The sequence below is a fragment of the Muscardinus avellanarius genome (assembly GCF_963383645.1).
Source record: "Muscardinus avellanarius genome assembly, chromosome: 4".
In the NCBI taxonomy this organism is placed as follows: Eukaryota; Metazoa; Chordata; class Mammalia; order Rodentia; family Gliridae; genus Muscardinus; species Muscardinus avellanarius.
The window spans coordinates 87,837,839-87,856,909 of NC_137789.1; the positions used below are offsets into that span (position 1 = coordinate 87,837,839).

Sequence of the window (19,071 nt, forward strand, 5' to 3'; positions counted from 1 at the left end):
AACCCAGAGCGAGCGCCACACCTGCAAGGCAGGTGCTTTGCCACTGAGCTACATCCCAGCCCCTTGCATTTCCCCCCCCCCAATGGATGTTCTGAATTGGTTTGGGGAAATCCTCGTTTAGACATTGTTTCTTGAAATGCTTTACCAGTTTCAGTGTTCTAGCTCTTGCCCTGAGAACAAAGAGGTAGAGAGTCAGTCTTATGGTTTAGAACTGAAAATTAAAAGTAGCAATTTTGTATGTCTGGAGATACTCTTGGTTGTTCCATCTTGGAGGTTCCTACTGATAGCTCCTGAGAAGGGGTCTGGGATGCTGCTGAATATTTTACAGTTTACTGGACCAGATCCTAAATACCAAGAATCATCTGTTCCAAAAATGTCAGTAGTACTAAGGTTGGGAAACCCTGTATTGGACCTAGAGTTATGATTATACATTCACTAACACAGTATTTATTTGAGCATTTATCATACTCCAGGCCCACAGACTGTCTGAGAACTGAATAGATAATCAGAAAAAAAGAACTCATATCCATGGAATTTATTTATCAAAGGAACTATGTATTCCTTAAATGTCTATATAGATAAACATACAATTATACTATTGTTAAATGTTATAGAATCATATGTCCTTATTTTTATTTATTTATATTTATTTATTTAATTTATTGGTGGTACTGGGGTTCCTGGAAACCCTTCTACCTCCGGGCTATACTCCCAGACCTATTTTATATTTTTTAAATTTGGAAACGGTCTCTTAAGCCAGCAAGGCTGGCTTGGAACCAGTGCAATCCTCCTGTCTCCGCCTCCCACGCGTGGGGATTACAAGTGTCTGCCACCAGGCCTGGCCTTATTTTTATTTTTATTTTATTTTATTATTATTTTTTTGCAGTATTGGGGTGGAACCCAGGGACATTCTACCTACAAGCTACACCCCCAGCCCTATTTCTTTTCCTTATTTTGAAACAGGGTCTCAGTAGGTTGTGGAGGGCCTCACTAAGTAGCTGAGGCTGGTCATGAACCTGCGATCCTCCTGTCTTAGCCCCCAAGTACTGGGATAACAAGCATTTGCCATCATGCCTGGCATGTCTTTATTTTTTAATTCAAAGATGAGAACATAGTTCTAATAATCTGTATTCAATTATGAGAATGAGGTAAATGAAAGCTGCTCTCTTTAAAGTTATGGGAAGTCATCTCAAGCAGAAGTGCTTTTAAAGTATGTTTTGAAAAAGTAATCTTACATGTATGTCGTCCCACCTGGTCTAATGTTGTTGAATTCCTTTTCAATCATGTCTTCTGAGGTGGACAGCATGAGGTTTCTCACATACAGAATTTTCACAGAAGACATGGTATCTTCATCAACTTCTACTTCCGGCTCTGCCCAGTCTACTGCAATAGGATGTCCCCATAGCTGAATTCTGCCTGTTGAAAATGATCACAAGTGTAATTTGTTATTTAGGAATGAGGACAGCACCATCTCTGTTCATACTGATGATCTTTTAAACTGAACCGACCCTTGAGACCTTGAATGAACAAGACAAATGAAACATGTTGTTGATTTTAAGAAATATAAGAGTAAAAAAAAATAAGAGTTGGCTATAAGGGAGTTCTGCATGACTCATGGTTAGACTGAGTATAAAAAGAACTGGGATGTGGTTTGAAATGGAATGGAAAGGAGGCAATGGTGGGCATGTTTGGTCCAGCTCTTACAGGGTGAAGGTAGTTGTTTAGGATGAGTTAACAAAAGAAAAGACTAAAGAGTGGGTTTAGGCTTCAGACATAGAGTCTGACTTCATAAAATATTTACATAGGACTCGTGTCTGCTGCCATTGAAATCTGTGTTGTTGTATTGGCCAGACACTGTCACTGCGATGTCCAAAACTTTGGGCGAGGATAGGTGGGGCTCAGACGTCCCTAGTTTGTTCTCTGTCCCTTACTCTTGTTCAAGGCTCAGACCAACTGTTTTTCCTCCTAATCCTCTGTTAGATCATGGGCAACTTGGGAATCTGGACAAAAATTATCTTAACTAAAAAGACAGATGAAGAGCAATGAGAAAGAATATAATGAAAAGTTGAATTCTTCTTAAAAGGATAGTTGTTATCTAAGACTACATGTATTTTTATAGTCCTAAAATAATTTATTGAGTGTTTTGCACTATGTTTCTGTGTGCTTTCTCAGTTCTTCTCACATCAACCTTCTGGGGAGGAGAAAGTCTCCCAATTTACCAGAGAGGAGATGAGCTGAAAGAGGGCAGCCTTCCCAGGCTGGTTTCATGCCCACCTGTCTCCTTTGTCTTTGGTGACTCAGATTATTAATTCTGTGAGGTTCCAGGTCATGTTGAAGTGGTGAGTAGAGGGTGAGCGTCAACTCAAGCTCTAAATTTGATGGGAAACCTAGTTTATTTTTGGTCATAGTTTGGGAACAAGCTATATCCTAAACTGCTGAAAGAAAATATAGGAGAGAAGTTTCTTGATTTGGGCCTGGGCAATAATTTTTGGGGTTTGAGCCCAAAATGTAATGGGCAACAAATTAAAACAAAACAAATGGAATTGTATTTGCAAACCACACATCTAACAAGGGGTTAGTTTTCAAAATATTTAAGGAAAAACTAATGGCAAGAAAACAACCCTATTACAAAATGGTAAAAATACTTGAATCTTTCACCTAACAAAGATGTCTTTTTAAGAAGTTTCTATCTTTTTCTCCTCAAAGTGGACAGAAATAATTAGACATTAGGAAGTCATGATAAAAGTATATATCACTCATTGGGATAATGTATCATTTTCAGTTATATTATGCCTACATTATAATGAATAACATCCTATTTCTAATAAACTTGGAAATATAATTTATATGTAAATAATAGATGTGATTAATATATTTAAATTTTAGAAGAGTCTCTGCTTAATTGTAGAATTGCTATAGCTTAGAGTTCTGGATTTCTCCAGAGCATGTAAATTAAACCTAATGTGTAGAATGAATGTGTTTGCAAACCCAGCCTGTGAAAACTTTAGGGAACTCAATTGACCTTGAGATAAATAAGAAATATGAAGAGTTTGAGTTACAACATAATCAAAGATACATAGGGGAGCAGGAACAGCAAGCCCTTGTTTTCTTCACTTGCAGGCTACAGCCTAAGTCCGGCCAGGTGGAGTAGAGGAGATCGCGAGCGGGGTGACTCACCTGGCAGCAGTTTTCTCCTGGCCATGGCTGCTGCCCGGTGACTCTCATACTCCACAAAGGCAAAGCCCCGGTTTTTGGTTTTATCTGCAGCACTTGGATAGACAATGACATCAACAACTCCTTCGGTGACCTTTTTCATCTCCGCTAAGATTTCTTCTCTCTTTTTGGTTTTCGGAATTCCCCCAACAAACAGCCGGCAGTTGTCCACGCTGGCACAGACCCCCAAGAGACGCCCATTTCTGCAAAAAGAGCAGGCGTTTTGGCTGGTGAGGATCGTTGTGTGACAAAGTTTCACTGTGGAGGTTGGCAATGTAGGGCTCTGGGCCAGAGAGGTGTTTGGTTGTCATAGTGGTTAGACTGTCAGTGGAGAGTTTAGCTGTTTTGGAGAGATCAGGAGATGTGTTGATAACTTTTAAAGAAAAAAAAAATGATGAGGCTGAGTAGCATCTGCTTTCTTTAGACCAGAAGTGGAATTTTTAGTTGTTGCCAACCCTCACCACCCTCTGGTGTATCCCAATATAGAGGCTACAGTTTATGTTTGTAACTCCTTAAGCTCCATTTCTCTTCTAGCAAAAGAGAGAAGCTGATGCCGGGCGTGGTGGTGCACGCTTGTAATCCCTGTGCTTGGGAGGCTGAGACAGGAGGATCGCGCAGGTTCGAAACCAGCCTCAGCTACTTAGTGAGGCTTCAGCAATTTAGTGAGACCCTGTTTCCAAATAAAATATATATTAAATAAAGGTATGGGAGTATAGCCCAGAGGTAGAAAGCCTCTGGGTTCTACCCCCCAGTACCACCAAAAAAAAAAAAAAAAAAAAGAGAGAGAAGCTGTTCTGACACAACTAGTATTCACAGCAGTCCCTACGCTGTAGCAGGGTTTTCACATATTATCTTATTTGGCCCTTACAAAGGAGCCCAAGAAATAGGTTATTTCCATTTTACAGATGAAGACCTTGACACTCCAAAAAACTAAATGATTCAATTAAGCTTGTATCCTTTCCAAGGGATGAAACTGGTCTGGGAGTCTCAGTCCCTGTTAATCCTGCGCCTGGGAGGCGGAGACAGGAGGATCGCGCAGATTCGAAGCCAGCAGCGCTGGCTTAAGAGACCAAAAGTATAAAATAGGTCTGGGAGTGTAGCTCAGAGGTAGAAGGGTTTCCAGGAACCCCAGCACCACCACCAAAAAAAAAAAAAAAAAAAAGAAGAATATTTATTGGTAAAAATGCTAGCTTACTATGTGCTGCTCAGTTATAAAAGGAGTCTATAAAGTAAGTGTCTGAGCAGGGCATTTTGATTAAATGTGGGTAAAAAACTCTGGAAAGAAATAAAATGTAAATATGGTGGTTGTCTCTAGGCACTGGGGTTATGAAAGAATGAGAGAGAGAAGCTGTTATGACACAACTAGTATTCACAGCAGTCCCTATGAAGACCTTGACACTCCAAAAAACTAAATGATTCAATTAAGCTTGTATCGTTTCCAAGGGGTGAAACTGGTCTTGGGCTACATGGAAAATATATTTTCCATGTGTTGTGTACTGGGCCATACGAGTTTCAAGTTAATAAATATGGGCAAAGTGTTCTTAACAGAAACTACTCATTTGTCAGGCATAAAAGCTCTTTGCCAAGTAAATGGGAGATTGGTCTGATTTTCTGGGGTGAGTGTGTGGCAGGGCTTAGGGTCTGGCTTGGGCCTCTGTCCTGGTTGTCACCCATGCTTTACTGAAGAACCAGACCCTTGATAAAGCCATCTCAGTCTGGTGAGGAATGTGGTTTTTGGGGGGAGGGAAGGGTGGGTAAAGTGATCTTATAATTGTTTATTTTTTTAAATTTTTACTTAAAAATACACACAGCCCCCTAAAAGAACCTCCAAACACCCCACCCCAACTCACCTACCCCTGTCTTCTAAGTTATTTATTTAGAAATTATAATATTTTTGATAGCTGGCTGCTAAACTGATATCAATTATCAGCAAGAGGAGCCAAGAAGAAATTCTATTTCCTACTTTTTTGTTGTTTGTTTTTTGCAGTGGGGATTGAACTCAGGGACATTCTACCTCTGAGATAGACTCCCAGCCCTAGTTTATATTTTTATTTTGAAACAAGATTTTTCTAAGTTACTGAGACTGGCCCCGAATCTGTAGTCCTCCTGTCTCAGCCTCCCAAGTACTGGAATTACAGGGCAGTGCCACCATGATTGGCTTTGTGTGTGTGTGTGTGTGTGTGTGTGTGTGTGTGTGTGTGGGTGGGGGGGTATTGGGGATTTCCGGGCAACACTCCCAGACCTATTTTTTAAATATTTTATTTGGAAACAGGGTCTCACTAAGTTGCTGAGAACCTAGGTAGCTGAGGCTGGCTTCAAACCCGTGCGATCCTCCTGTCTCAACCTCCCAAATGCTGTGATTACAAGTGTGCGCCACCACACCCGGCTTTATGACTGGCTTTTATTCATCTTTGAATGAATGTGGTATGTCAGTAATCTTTCCCAGAATTACTTCAAGACACAGCCATCTCTCAAAAGCTGGGGACATGATCGGGCGTGGTGGCGCACGCTTGTAATCCCTGCGCTTGGGAGGCAGAGACAGAAGGATTGCGCAGGTTCAAAGCCAGCTGTGCGCGCTGGCTTAGGAGACCCTGTTTCCAAATAAAAAAATGTAAAAATAGGTCTGGGAGTGTAGCCCAGAGGTAGAAGTAGAAGGGCTTCCAGGAACTCCAGTACCACAAAAAAAAAAAAAAAAAAAAAAAGCTGGGGACATGATTTTAATGTCTCCAAAAGGCAGTAATTTAGAGGATGTTAAGTGACTATTTGAGGAGAATGATGGTGCAATTGTGGGTTTTTCTGGAGAAAAGCCATATCTGTGCCCCAAGAAATGGTGGCTAAACATACTAACTCCACTCTACTATCATGCAGATAGTCACCTCATGTCTCCCCTTGGATGTCTGATGTACTTATATATCCTCCCATCTCAATGAATTCCATGGACACTTCAATACAAATTCTAGGTCTCCCCCTGAATTCTGAATGCTCTCACATATTTATATTTAGTTAGTTAGTTATTGCAGTACTGGGGATTGAGCCTGGTGCATTCTACCTCTGAGCTATACCTCCAGCACTGATTTTTATTCTTTATTTGGAAACAGGGTCTCACTAAGTTGCAGAGGGCCTCACTAAGCAGCTGAGGCTGGCTCAGTTGGGAAAATTTGATCTTAATCAAGTTTCACTTCCTCCAATCTGTGATCCTCCTGTCTTGGCCTTTCAAGTGCTGGGATCACGAGCATGAGCCATCGCACCCAGAACTCTCACACATTAGATCCAACCTCTAGTACTTGTGCCTCCTCAACCTTCACAATGTAGCCCAGACCTGACCCTGTTCTTCACTCCCACCGTGACCCCTGGTTCACTCTCCGCCATCTCTTGTCTAGATGGAGACTCCACAGCAGCTTGTTCAGTCTTTCGTCTGCTGTCATCTGCTTTTGACTCAACCTCCAAAGTAATGTTGCAAGAACTTAATTAACTTAAGCCTTCCTATGATTTCTCTTTTTATTTAAATATTATTTAACATTTTTCAACATGAAGAACAAGGTTCTCCAATGGTATTGCCTTCAACTGACTTCTCTCTCTTCTCTCTCTCTCTCTATCTCTCTCTCTCTTTCTCTCTCTCTTTCTGTTTTGGCTATCTGGACTTTCTGTCTTTGAAACATACCAAATTTATTCTCATTTTGGGAACTTTGCTCTTGCTGTTCATTCTTTTTCTGGAATAATCTTCTGGGTCTGACTATTCAAGTCTTAGATCAAGTTTCGCTTCCCTAGGAGAATATTTTCTTAAACACACCAAATTAAGGTAACCATCTTCTCACAAAATTCTATTCCATCCCTGGTTTTATTTTTTCATAATATTGTACATAATCTTATAAATTTTTTCTATGAAGATAGGGAACTGTACCTTGATATATTTTTCAATATTTTGAACAATGCCCAGCACATTTTTTGAAATGAATAAATTAATGAATTTTGTTTCTTTGATTGTTTCCCAGAATTTGGTTTTGTACCTCATATACTACTGATATAAAATAAGTATCTGATGTATATTCACAAACATATCAAAGTCAGTCACTAAGCTAAACTTGAGAAGGAGGGAGGGGGAGGGAATGAGGTGTGAATCGGGGAAGGGCTAATGAGCGATGTGTGCCTCCACCATCTTGTACTCCATTAAGATGTATGATTACAAATGCACTAATAAAAAATTAAAAAGTATAAATCTAAAAGTATCTAACCAGATTTATTTTCACCAAAAAAGGTCCAACACTTTATTTCTTGTTTGGCCATCTTATACATATACTGTCTTAATAAACCTTATAGAGAAGCAGGTACAGGTACATTGTCTGATTCAGTTTTAATCTAGAGATGTGGATCTTACCTAATTTCATAATTATTAAGTTGCTTGATTGCATTCTTGGCTTCCAGTTTATTTGAGAACGTTACAAATGCATATCCTCTATTGTTGCCATTAAAGTCCATCATCATCCTCATTTCATAAATTTTACCAATCTACAAGTAATAGAAACAGAAAACTCATGTTTATATATTTGTCCAAGGGATTATAGATGCACACGCACACACATGCACACACACATACACACGCAGTGAGTAGGAATTCCGCCTCCTACCAGTGTTGGGCATTTGTATCACAGGTTTGCATATTTTTTATCTGACTTCAGATTAATTACCTGATCCATGAGAAAGAATTTAAAGAAAGAAAACATATACAAGTAGCATTTCAGCCCGAGATAACACAATATGTTTTTAACAGAGCAATAAATCTTTTGTCACACAATTTTGTGAATATTCATGCAATGTCTTAGAAACCTGAAAATGCATTTGACATCAGAAGCACAATTTCTTGATAGATTTGCCCATGCCTTATAAGTTGGCTTCTGAGGTGACCATAGTGTGGCCTTGGCCATACTCCATCACTGATGGTGAAAACAAAACCCAGGAACACTCATTTGGGCCCTTGCTGAACTAACTTGGTGGCCGTCTTCCCCCCTGCCAGGATGTCAGAATGAGCACAGGTGTGATTAGGAGGATGGTCTGGGGAGTGCTGTGTTTTTCTCAGTTTGTAGGCTGATCATTAATGCTAGTCTCAAAACAACTGACACAGGTCAGGACCTCCACAGCAGAAGAGCCCTCACTCCAACCCTCTAGTGCTTGCTCATATTCTATTCCTCCTGTACCCTGACTGCTCTCTAGCAGTCTGCACCCAGCAGTTTATTATTGTAGGATTTCGCATTATAAAGGGTGGCCCAGATAGATATAACGGGGGAAGTGTCATCAAGCACTTACCCTAGTGGCTGGCTGCTCCTCTGCTCAGCCTCACCTATTCTACCCTACTCAAGTATTCAGCAATGAATACTGGTTGCTTCTGGGCTAATTGAAAAGTAATTTGAACATTTTTATATGTCTCTTGATGCTCATTTTCAGGTGAAGACTATACAATTCTTATAGAATTAGGACCTCATGGTTTGTCTGCATGCCAAGTGTATGCATAAAATTAGATGCTGTTCTGAATCTGAGGCTTGGCTACACACACGTAAACATGCATAAACACACACAATTGATTTTGGCATTGAAAAGAGCTAAGCTGTCATATATACTAACTTTTCTATGAATGTGCTTGCTGTTAAAAACCATTTAGTAAATTACTAAAAATAAATTTTAATTCTGTTTTTTTCCCTTTAATTTTAAATACAGTAACAAAATGTCATTTGAAATTAAAACCGAGGAAATTTATTCCTTGGTGATTATATAATCACATTGGGGAACCATGTTCTTAATCATAGTGATAAAGTAGACAAGAAATTCAGACCTGTAGAAGAAAAAATTCTTGAGTTGATATGCATTGGCATGTGTTTGAGCCATGACAAAACTATATGTTCTTTTTTTTTTTTTTTTTTGTAGTACTGGGGATGGAACCCAGGGACATTCTAGCTCTGAGCTATACCCCCAGACCTATTTTTTATTCTTTATTTTGAAACAGGGCCTCACTGAGTTGCAAAGGGACCTCACTAAGTAGCTGAGGCTGGCCATGAACCTCGATCTTCCTGTCTCAGTCTCCCAAATGCTGGGATTACAAGCGTGTGCCACCACGCCCGGCTTGTATGTATTCTTTTTATGTGAAAATGCTGTGCATACGAAATCATATTGAATTGTCAAGTTGGAGCAATTATTTTAGCTAGATTGTTGTAGCATTATTCTAGACTGATAGATGCAGTGCACTTCCTGTGAAATGGCCATACTAGTGGAGAGACTGGGGAATAAGATAAATCTACTGTTGAGAGTCGTTAGCAAGGACAGTTCAAGTCGTCAGTTACAGGACAAACAGTGGAATGAGTGGAAACAGCAATAAGAATGAGTTTAGTCAGTAGTGACTAGGAAGGTTTTAACTTTGTCCATGATTGCGAAGTAGCCATTGGAGAGAATCCATCACTGACCAGGAGTGACGAGAGCAAAAGCAAACGAAGAGAATAGTATTTTTCCCTTGAAAAATAAGAATCAAATGAATTTTGAACTTACTTTTTCACATAATGGTATAAGTTCATCTTCAAAAAGGTCCCGGGGAAGTTTTCCAATAAAAATCTCGCAGCCCCTTTCTGGGGGTCCAGCATCCCAGCCAGGTGGTGGCCCTCCATATTTTCTTTGTCCATTTTCCTGCAAACCCAGGGTGGGATGTATGAGGGAGAGAAGAAAATGATAAAATTTTTAGTTTGAATTCCTTGATTATTTTTCAAATCATTTCACAATAAGAAATATATTTATTATTGACAAGCAATAATTGTTGACTGGTTGAAGGGCAAAAGTTAGATGTAGCTGGGCATGGTGCTGCACGCCTGTAATCTCAGCGCTTGGGAGACTGAGACAGGAGGATCGCACAGGTTCGAAGCCAGCCTCAGCTACTTAGTGAGGCTCTCAGCAACTTAGTGAGACCCTGTTTCCAAATAAAGTATAAAATAGGTCTGAGAGTATAGCCCGGAGGTAGAAAGGCTCTGGGTTCCACCCCCAGTGCCACACACACACAAAAAAAAGTTTGATGTAAGTTATTATACCACACTCAGTGCTTTAGAAACTTGCTTAAGCTAAGCATTGCTAAAACAAGTGGCACATACTTGTAATGTCCTGGACAAATATAAAGAATTATTATTTTAAAAATTTTATTATTTTATTAAATAAAAAATTTTAAATTTTACTATGGTAAAACATCTGAAATCTATCTCCTTACCAAATTAAGGAATTATTATTATTATTATTACTTTATTTATACTTATTTATTTATTTATTTTATTACTTATTTATTTTATATTTATTTATTTTATTGCTACTTTATTTATTTAATAATAATTATTATTATTGTTATTACTACTACTACTACTATTACTATTGTTATTTTGTTATTGTAATGTAAACTCACAAAGCCTGATCATCACATTCTGACTATAGTTAAAATCCCAGGCTTTGAGGGCTGGGTGCGGAGGTGGCGACATCCCTGGAGCTGGGCTGCGGGGCTCGCTAGCTGTGGGACTTGACCTCTCTGAACATCAGTTTTCTCATATGCAAAGCGGGGTAGCATCAGCCTTTTATTCGAGAGATGATACAGTATGCGTGGCAAGGCTTTTGGTCTGTGATAAATATTCAGCAGTTACCAATTCCATTCTTGCCTTACTGGATTTAAGTTGTTTAGTAAGTCAGGCAGGCAAGGTTAGCAACATAGACACACGTGAAGATTAACATTTGGAGAAGTTAAACTGCTAATTTCGGGGGCACTGGTGAGGAACTAAAATCTGTTTTCATAGCTGTCAAAATGGTTAAAAGGTATTTGGTAGCTCGTTATGTAGAGAACAGTGATGCTCATTCCAAACTGAATTACAATCTGTTTTTTATTTCTTTTTCTCTTTTTCTTCACAAATGTTCTCTTTGGGGAGAAGCAATAGAGGTATTTTCTTTCTTTTCTTTTTTGTGGTACTGGGGATGGAACCCAGGGGCATTCTACCCTTGGAGCTGCACCCCCAGCCCTATTTCTTATTCTTTATTTTGAAACAGGGTCTCACCACGTTGCAGAGGCCTCACTAAGTAGCTGAGGCTGGCCGCAAACCCATTATTCTTCTGTCTCAGCCTTCCAAATTCTGGGATTACAAGCGTGCACCACCACACCCAGCTGATGGTGGTGTTTTTCTGCAGTGCTAATTATCTTTGTTTTTCTAGAGGTAGGTCAAAGACCAAAGTGAAGTATGGGTCTAACCTACCACTATTAATCTGCAATAATTCATTTGATGGAGAAAGATAAATTACCTTGAACTTTGGCACAGTTAACGTTCTAAGTCATTACATTTTATTGTGATTTTTTTGCAGAGAGGAAAATATCAGGGACCAAATGTCAGCAATCATTACTAACTTCACAATTAATACTATAGGAAATTTTATGCTGTAAGATAATACATGTTATGGAGGAATGTGGTAAGGTGTAGTGTAACAAGACAAATGCCCTAGTGAATCACTCTACCCATTAATAACTTCAGTCTGCCTTTTCAAATACTTTCTACATATATTTTTATTTTATTTTATTTCTGTGGTACTGGGGATGGAACTCAGGGGCATTCTACTTCTGAGTTACACCCCCAACCCTATTTTATTTTTTATTCTGAAACAGGATCTTGCTAAGTTGTTAAGGGTTTTGCTGAATTGCTCAGGCTGGACTAGAACCTGCAATACTCCTGTCTTACCTAGCCTTCCAAGTACTGGGATTACAGGCATGTGCCATCGTACCTGGCTCTAGGTCTACTTTTTTTTTTTCTCTTAGGTTGGGAATTGAACACAGGGTCATTCTACTCTCGAGCTACATCCCCAGTCCTATTTTATTTTTATTTTGAAACAGAGTCTCACTAGGATGACGAGAGTCTCACTAATTGCTGAGGCTGTGATGGAACTTGCTATCTTCCTACGTCAGCCTTCCAAGTACTGGAATTACAGGTGTGCACCACCATGCCCAACTCTAGGTATATTTAAAAGACATGTGTTAACACACACACACACACACACACACACACACACACACTGGGTTTGGTGGCACGCACTTTTAATTCCAATTGGGAGACTAAAACAGGAGGATTGCAGGTTTGTGGTCAGCCTCAGCAACTTGTGAGGCCCTTCACAACTTAATGAGACCCTGTTTCAAAATAAAGAATAAAAACCCGGGCGTGCTGGCACATGCTTGTAATCCCAACACTTGGGAGGGTGAGACAGGAGGATCACACAGGTTCAAAGCCAGCCTCAGCTACTTAGTGAGGCTCTCAGCAACTTTGTGAGACCCTGTTTTCAAATAATATATAAAAATAGGTCTGGTAGTATAGCCCGGAGATAGAAAGCCCTGGGTTCCACCTCCAGGACCACACACACACAAAATAATAAAATAAAATAAAATAAAGAATAAAAATTTAGATTGAGGATGAAGCTCAGAGGTAGCATGCCCTTAGGTTCAATCCCTAGAAGCTAGAAACACACACACACACACACACACACACACACACACAGAGGAAAAAAAGATGTGTTAATTTTTTAAAGACTTTTTTGGTGTGATAGCTTGTTTAAAATTGGAGTAGAGCAGCATATAGTATAGTATCACTGTTGAATCTTTACACCAACTTAAATATTAATTATTAGTTTTCACAAAAGCTCCTTGGATCATAGTATTTAAATACTGTGGTCAGTATCACTTTTTCATTCTCAGTAATTTATATCATGTTGCTTTAAGTAATAAGACAAAAGGGTATCAGATGAGTGTTCTGTCTTGCTGTGGTTACTTTTTGCTTCAGGCAACTAGATAGTTTTCATCTTGCTGAATATTTAAAATTTTACCAATACAGTTCTTGTAATTCTCCTTGTCATCTTGTATTCTTCTAGGATTATCCAGTAGCAAAACTTTGAAATCTGGAGTGAATTGTTCTGCACTTTTAGGAAAAAACAATAAACAGACAAACAAACCCAACACCTTAAGAATTTAGTGGTCTATATCTTAACCAAGAATTTCCTAAATTTAAAATTCAACATTCTCAGAAATAGTAAAGGTTTTATTTACTGATTTTTCAATTTTTTAAAACAAATACCTATATAGCAGTGACTATATGCCAGATGGTGTTCTAACCCCCTCAACAATGTCATGGGTTAGGGATGGTTATTATTTCTGAAGCTGTTGAGGTCAAGAGGTAATGAGAAGCCAGGCTATGAACCCAGGAAGCCAGCCTAAGTTTATCAGCTTAATCCCTGCCTGTTACTGCCTTGGTAAAGGGAAGCCCTGGGAACTTTCAACAGATTCATCAATTAAAATACTCCTTATTTATGAAAAATCCAGTAAGTAGCAAACTCCCTGCTATATTTAAAATCCTTTCCGTTTTCTAATCATCTTAAAACACAACATTTTGGGGCAAGCACATGTCACATCTGTGGCTTACAGGGTGGCACATTGCTCCACTCGGGTGGTGACAGTCTCTCTGTGCTCTTCTCCACATATCTTAGATGTCTGTAACACTGCATAGATTATTAGAATAAATTGAGTATAAATTTGGCAGTATTTTACCTTTTTTAGGTTGAAGAACTCAAACCCTCATTCTATTATAATGAATGGCCATTTCAGAATTTCTGACTTGACAAGCTGCATAGGATAGTTTGAAAATAGGTAGGCAACCAGCAGATTGACCTTTATAACTTTCTCGGTTGTGGTAATGGCTAAAAGTGTCACCAAATTATTTTGTGCACATCATGGTTATAAGAGGATTTACATCATTATTATAAGAGGATTTATTTGCTTATGAGCCAAGACGATTGGCTAAGAAAGCTTATTAATTGTGTTTCTGTGGTTTCTATAAACACTTGAAAAGAATTCCCTAAGAACAGTCTTCTATTATAGTCTGAGTATTTCAGAGAGGCCCCAAGTTCGCACAGTGGGGGAGATTTGCCCTCTGAACCACCAGTAGTAGAGGTCCAGACGTATTTAAGAGTCCCTTGGGTTAGTCAAGGGTTAGAATAGCTGTCAGTTACCTGGAGAACTACAGTAATATATGCACAATTTACAATAGCCAAACTATGGAACCAACGTAGGAGGCCACCAACAGATGAAGAGATTACAAATGAGTTATCCATACAGTGGAATTCTACTCAGAAATAAAGAAAAAATATGTCATTTTCAGGAAAATGGAAGAATCTGGAGAATGTTAAGTGAGATTAGTCAGTCACAGAAAGTGAAGGGTTGTATGTTCTCTCTAATATGGGGAAGCTTGGGAGTAATGGGACACCAGAGGGACTCTAGGTAATGGAAGAGAAACCTCAGTAGAGCCAGGGAGGGGGAGAGGGACAGTCAGTGAATGGTTTACTACCATTGGCTTTATGTACATATGTGAAAATACCAGTGTCAGTCTCACTACTCTGTATGGGGAAGCAGGGAAGGGGAGGGAGCCAGGGGGCACCAAGTATTGTGTGCATGCATGTCACTGTCAACATGATTTACACCATGATGTGGGACGCTAATGCACACACACACACACACACACACACACACACACACACATATTAATATGGCAAAAAAATAATAGCTGTCAGTTACTTAGAAAGGACAGTTGGACTCTGGGTTTCTGGCATTCAGGCACTATTTTTGTAGTTGAGTTTAAAATACATAAAGCCCAATTATAACTTCTCTACTCCCGCCTGGCTGACATCCTTCTCATGGAATGTTTCCATTCCCTCAGCCCAAATGTATGAATAATTCAGAGAAAAAGAGTGTAGATTTTTATTTTATTTTATTTAAATTCTTTTTGGTGTTCCTGGGGGTGGAACCCAGGGGCTTTTCTACCTCTGGGCTATACTCCCAGACCTATTTTATATTTTATTTGAAAACAGGGTCTCACTAAGTTGCTGAGAGCCTCACTAAGTAGCTGAGGCTGGCTTCAAACCTGTGCGATCCTCCTGTCTCAGCCTCCCAAGCACGGGGATTACAAGTGTGTGCCACCACGCCCGGAGATATATATATATATATATATATATATATATATATATATATATATATTTTAATGAGAGGATGTTTATTAAACTCTGAGAATGTTTTTACATTTCCAATCAAAGACGCAGAACATCAAGCTGGGTGTGATGGCTCACACTTGTAATCCCAGCATTTGGGAGGCTGAGACAGGAGGATCACAGTTTGTGTCCAGCCTCAGCAACTTAGTGAGACTCTGTTTCAAAATAAAGAATAAAAGATTGGGCTGGGGGTATAGCCCAGAGGTAGAATGACCCTGGGTTCCATCCCCAGTACCGCAAAAAACAAACAAAAAAAGTCTAAGACTCAGAAACTCTTCTCTCTCTAGTCACACATACATAGATAGAAAACACAGTTGACTGTGTAAATTAAAAATTGAGGATCCAATCTAACTATAAATTTTGTGGGTTTATTTTTAAAAATTTAAAATAACTTTCTAGGTGCATTTTAATTGTACAACATAACTTGATTGAAAGGGATACATGGAAGTGCACGCATCCCTCGGGGCTTTCCCCTCAGGATCCTTCCTCGCTCCCACTTCCGCATAGGTGTGGGGAGGCTGGTAGTGATGCTTTCATATATGAACACAACAGTATTTGACTGTTTCCTTCCTCAAACCTCCTTCCTCCCTCCCCTTCTCTCCTCCTCGTGTCCTCTTCCACTCTTCCATTGGTCTCACTCCTTTTTTTTTTTTTTTTTGGAAGCCCTTCCTTTTCATTTCCCATTTTTCTATCTAGCTTCCACATATGAGAGAAAGCCTGTGACCCTTGACTTTCTGAAACTGGCTGATCTCAAGACGATGTTCTCTAATTTTAAATATTAAGTGCTGAGCCTACCCAGTAACTCAGTTTATGTGTCAAAAGTATTTGGAAATTCCTCCGGTCATAGAATTTCAAATTCTTTATGATGGAGCCATAACGTCTTCAAGAGATAATGGCTACTATCTTGACCTTCAATAAAAACAGACAGCCTTCTTCAATAGATTATTCTGGGCAATAGCCTTAGCTTGAAGGTCGAAAAAACTGGGTTTATTTTGGCCACCAAGCATCTAACCTTTTCATATGTTTGGGGAATCTTTGCAAAACCTCTTTCTCCTATAGGATTTGAACATTCTGGACACCTGCTTTTCCAGCTTCTCTTGCGGCTGGGATGATCATGGTTTCACAGTAAAATAAAACTGGGTTTGGATGCAGAAATGGCTGAAACCTAGTGTTTGGCACTCTGTGATGGTGGGTACGTTTTCCTTTCATTACAAATCTCTGATGCGGTTTTGGGTTTCATTCTTAAAAGCTTATTCTTGAATCTAGGTTTTTTTTTTTTTTTTTTTTTTTGGTGGTACTGGGGATTGAACCCAGGGGCATTCTACCTCCAAGCTACACTTCTGGTCCTATTTTCTTTTTGTATCTTGAAACAGGGTCTCACTAAGTTGAGGAGGGCCTCACTAAGTATCCAAGGCTGGCGGCAAACCTGTGATCCTCCTGTCTCAGCCTCTTGGCTGAGTACTGGGATTACGGGCAAGTACTACATGTCCAGCTGGTGTTATTCTCAATAGCTATTTTCTATAACCCTTATAAGACATGTTTAATATGAATGCTAGTTATTAGTCTCCTAAAATAGACTATTGAAGATCTATTGCCTAGGTAAATTGTTTTATCTTTTGTGTGTGTGTGTGTGTGTGTGTGTGTGTGTGTGTGTGTGTGTGTATACTGGGGATTCTATCCAGGGGCATTCTATCTCTGAGCCACACTCCCAGCCTGATTTTATTTTATATTTTGAAATAGGATCTCACTAAGTTGCTGAGGCTCACCTTGAACCTGAGATCCTCCTGTCTCAGCCTTCCAAGCACTGGGATTACAGGTGTGTGCAACCATGCCTGGCTAATTTTATCTTATTGGTTGTTTTATGGGAGAAGAATCACTTTCAAAATCAAATCCTTATATTTAATAATAACATCTTTTAATTTTTCTTTGCCTTTGAGGATAATGTATTGCAAACTACCACTGAGAGATTTTTTATCTCAATTTTAGATGCATTCAAAAGCAAACAGTCTTTTAAAAATAAATTGTGTTTTAGCCGAGTGTGGTGGCACATGTTTGTAATCCCAGCATTTGGGAGGCTGAGACAGGAGGATCATGGTTCGCAGAGCCTCAGCTACTTAGTGAGGCCCTTTGCAACTCAGTGAGACCCTGTTTCAAAATAAAGAATAAAAAATAGGGCTGGGGGTGTAGCTTGGAGGTAGAATGTCCCTGGGTTCCATCGCTAAGACCATACACAAAAAACTTGCGTTTTATAAAGCTCTTTACTAGTATAAGTTTTGGCCATTTGTAAAGCCAAATTTAACTCAAGAACAGATGGAATTAAAAACCAGACAATTTGTTCTGTGTATGTGTATTTGTTCTGCATAAGAGAACAAGTGAAATGAGAGCTTGCTCCTAAGACTCTGGTTTCTAGGTGTGGTGCAGTGTCCTGGCCATAGCTGGTGTGTTCACAGTCACCCTGGCGCTGATGTGTGGTCCACTTCCCTTACCCATGGGAGCCTCAATTGCGTTTTAGAAATTACTCGGTGAAAGCTTTGGTGACCCATTTATCCATTTGGGTGTGTAACTTATTCAATAGGTCCATTTGACTTTTTATTTACTTACAGATAGTTTGCCTAATTTCTTTGTCTGGCTATGTTTGATAGCTATCTTTGCATCTTATAAGTTTTAGGTTCTGCCGGGCTTGGTGGTGCGTGCTTGTAATCCCAGCTCTTAGGAGGTTGAGACAGGAGGATTGCACAGGTTCGAAGCCAGCCTCAGCTACTTAGTGAGGCTCTCAGAAACTTAGTGACACCCTGTTTCCAAATAAAGTATAAAATAGGTCTGGGAGTATAGCCTGGAGATACAAAGCCCCTGGGTTCCACCCTTAGTAATACACACACACACACACACACACACACACACACTCACACACACACACACGTTTTAGGTTCTAAGATGAAGTGTCAATTATTTTGGTTGCTGATCATTATTAACAAATAGATAGCACTTAAAATATTCCTGAAGTTGCCTGAAAGCAGAGAGAGAGAGAGAGAGAAAGAGAGAGAGAGAGAGAGAGAGAGAGAGCGAGCCAAAAACCTATTTATGTTTCTGTATATTTGCAAAGTTCACACTATTTTTTTTTTTGGTACTGGGAATTGAATCCATGAGCATTCTACTTCTGACCTACACTCCAAGCCCTTTAAGAAAAAAAAATTTAAGCCGATAAAATAAAATATCTCTGTGCTTCTAGTGTAAGGAATGTACCATAACACACAGTTTGCTAAGATCTTGAATCTTGTATTGAAGATCTCATATACCAACCCTCTAGTAGGCGATTTAAGGAGAAATTCATTACTATTTGGAAATACCTCTGGAACACATTTCATGGGATGATGAAGAGAACAGGTGCAACAACAGCTCTTCATCATGGGGTGATGAAGTTCCCATCAAGGTTGGCACATGCACTCTCTGTAAAGGGATTCACAGCCCTGCTCCTTCCACATCACACGATGGCATCTCTGGCTTCTTCTGAGCTTTACGATCAGGCCAGCCTGTGGGTAGCTGGGGTGATAGACGCATTTAGGGGAGTGCGCTTGGGAGTGCTGCCATCTGTTCTCATGCTTGCTGCTATCTCTTTAAGGAGTTGGTGTCCACGCACTTGGTGAATGACCTAAGTCTTGAGTAGCAGGTGTAGAGAAAGGCAACAGAAGAAAAAGGATCCCAAAGCTCTCTTTTACCATCAGGTCAAATTCCTATTTCTGTCCCTAGGATTTTTGTTTTATTTTATTTTTGGGTAGTATTGAA

The 19,071-nt window shown here is 39.5% G+C and overlaps 1 protein-coding gene across 2 annotated transcripts in view; it reads right to left on the reverse strand.

Moving 5' to 3' along the window:
* The window catches only part of A1CF (APOBEC1 complementation factor), a gene marked incomplete at both ends in the record, with an annotated part of 51,900 nt that overhangs the window by 23,260 nt on the left and 9,569 nt on the right, over positions 1-19,071 (reverse strand). For both annotated transcript variants that reach the window (XM_080694937.1, XM_080694936.1), the window contains 4 exons: positions 1,252-1,416; positions 3,178-3,416; positions 7,589-7,719; positions 9,745-9,879. In XM_080694937.1, coding sequence (XP_080551063.1) covers positions 1,252-1,416; positions 3,178-3,416; positions 7,589-7,719; positions 9,745-9,879 — 670 coding nt within the window. The remainder of the gene's footprint in view (positions 1-1,251; positions 1,417-3,177; positions 3,417-7,588; positions 7,720-9,744; positions 9,880-19,071) is intronic.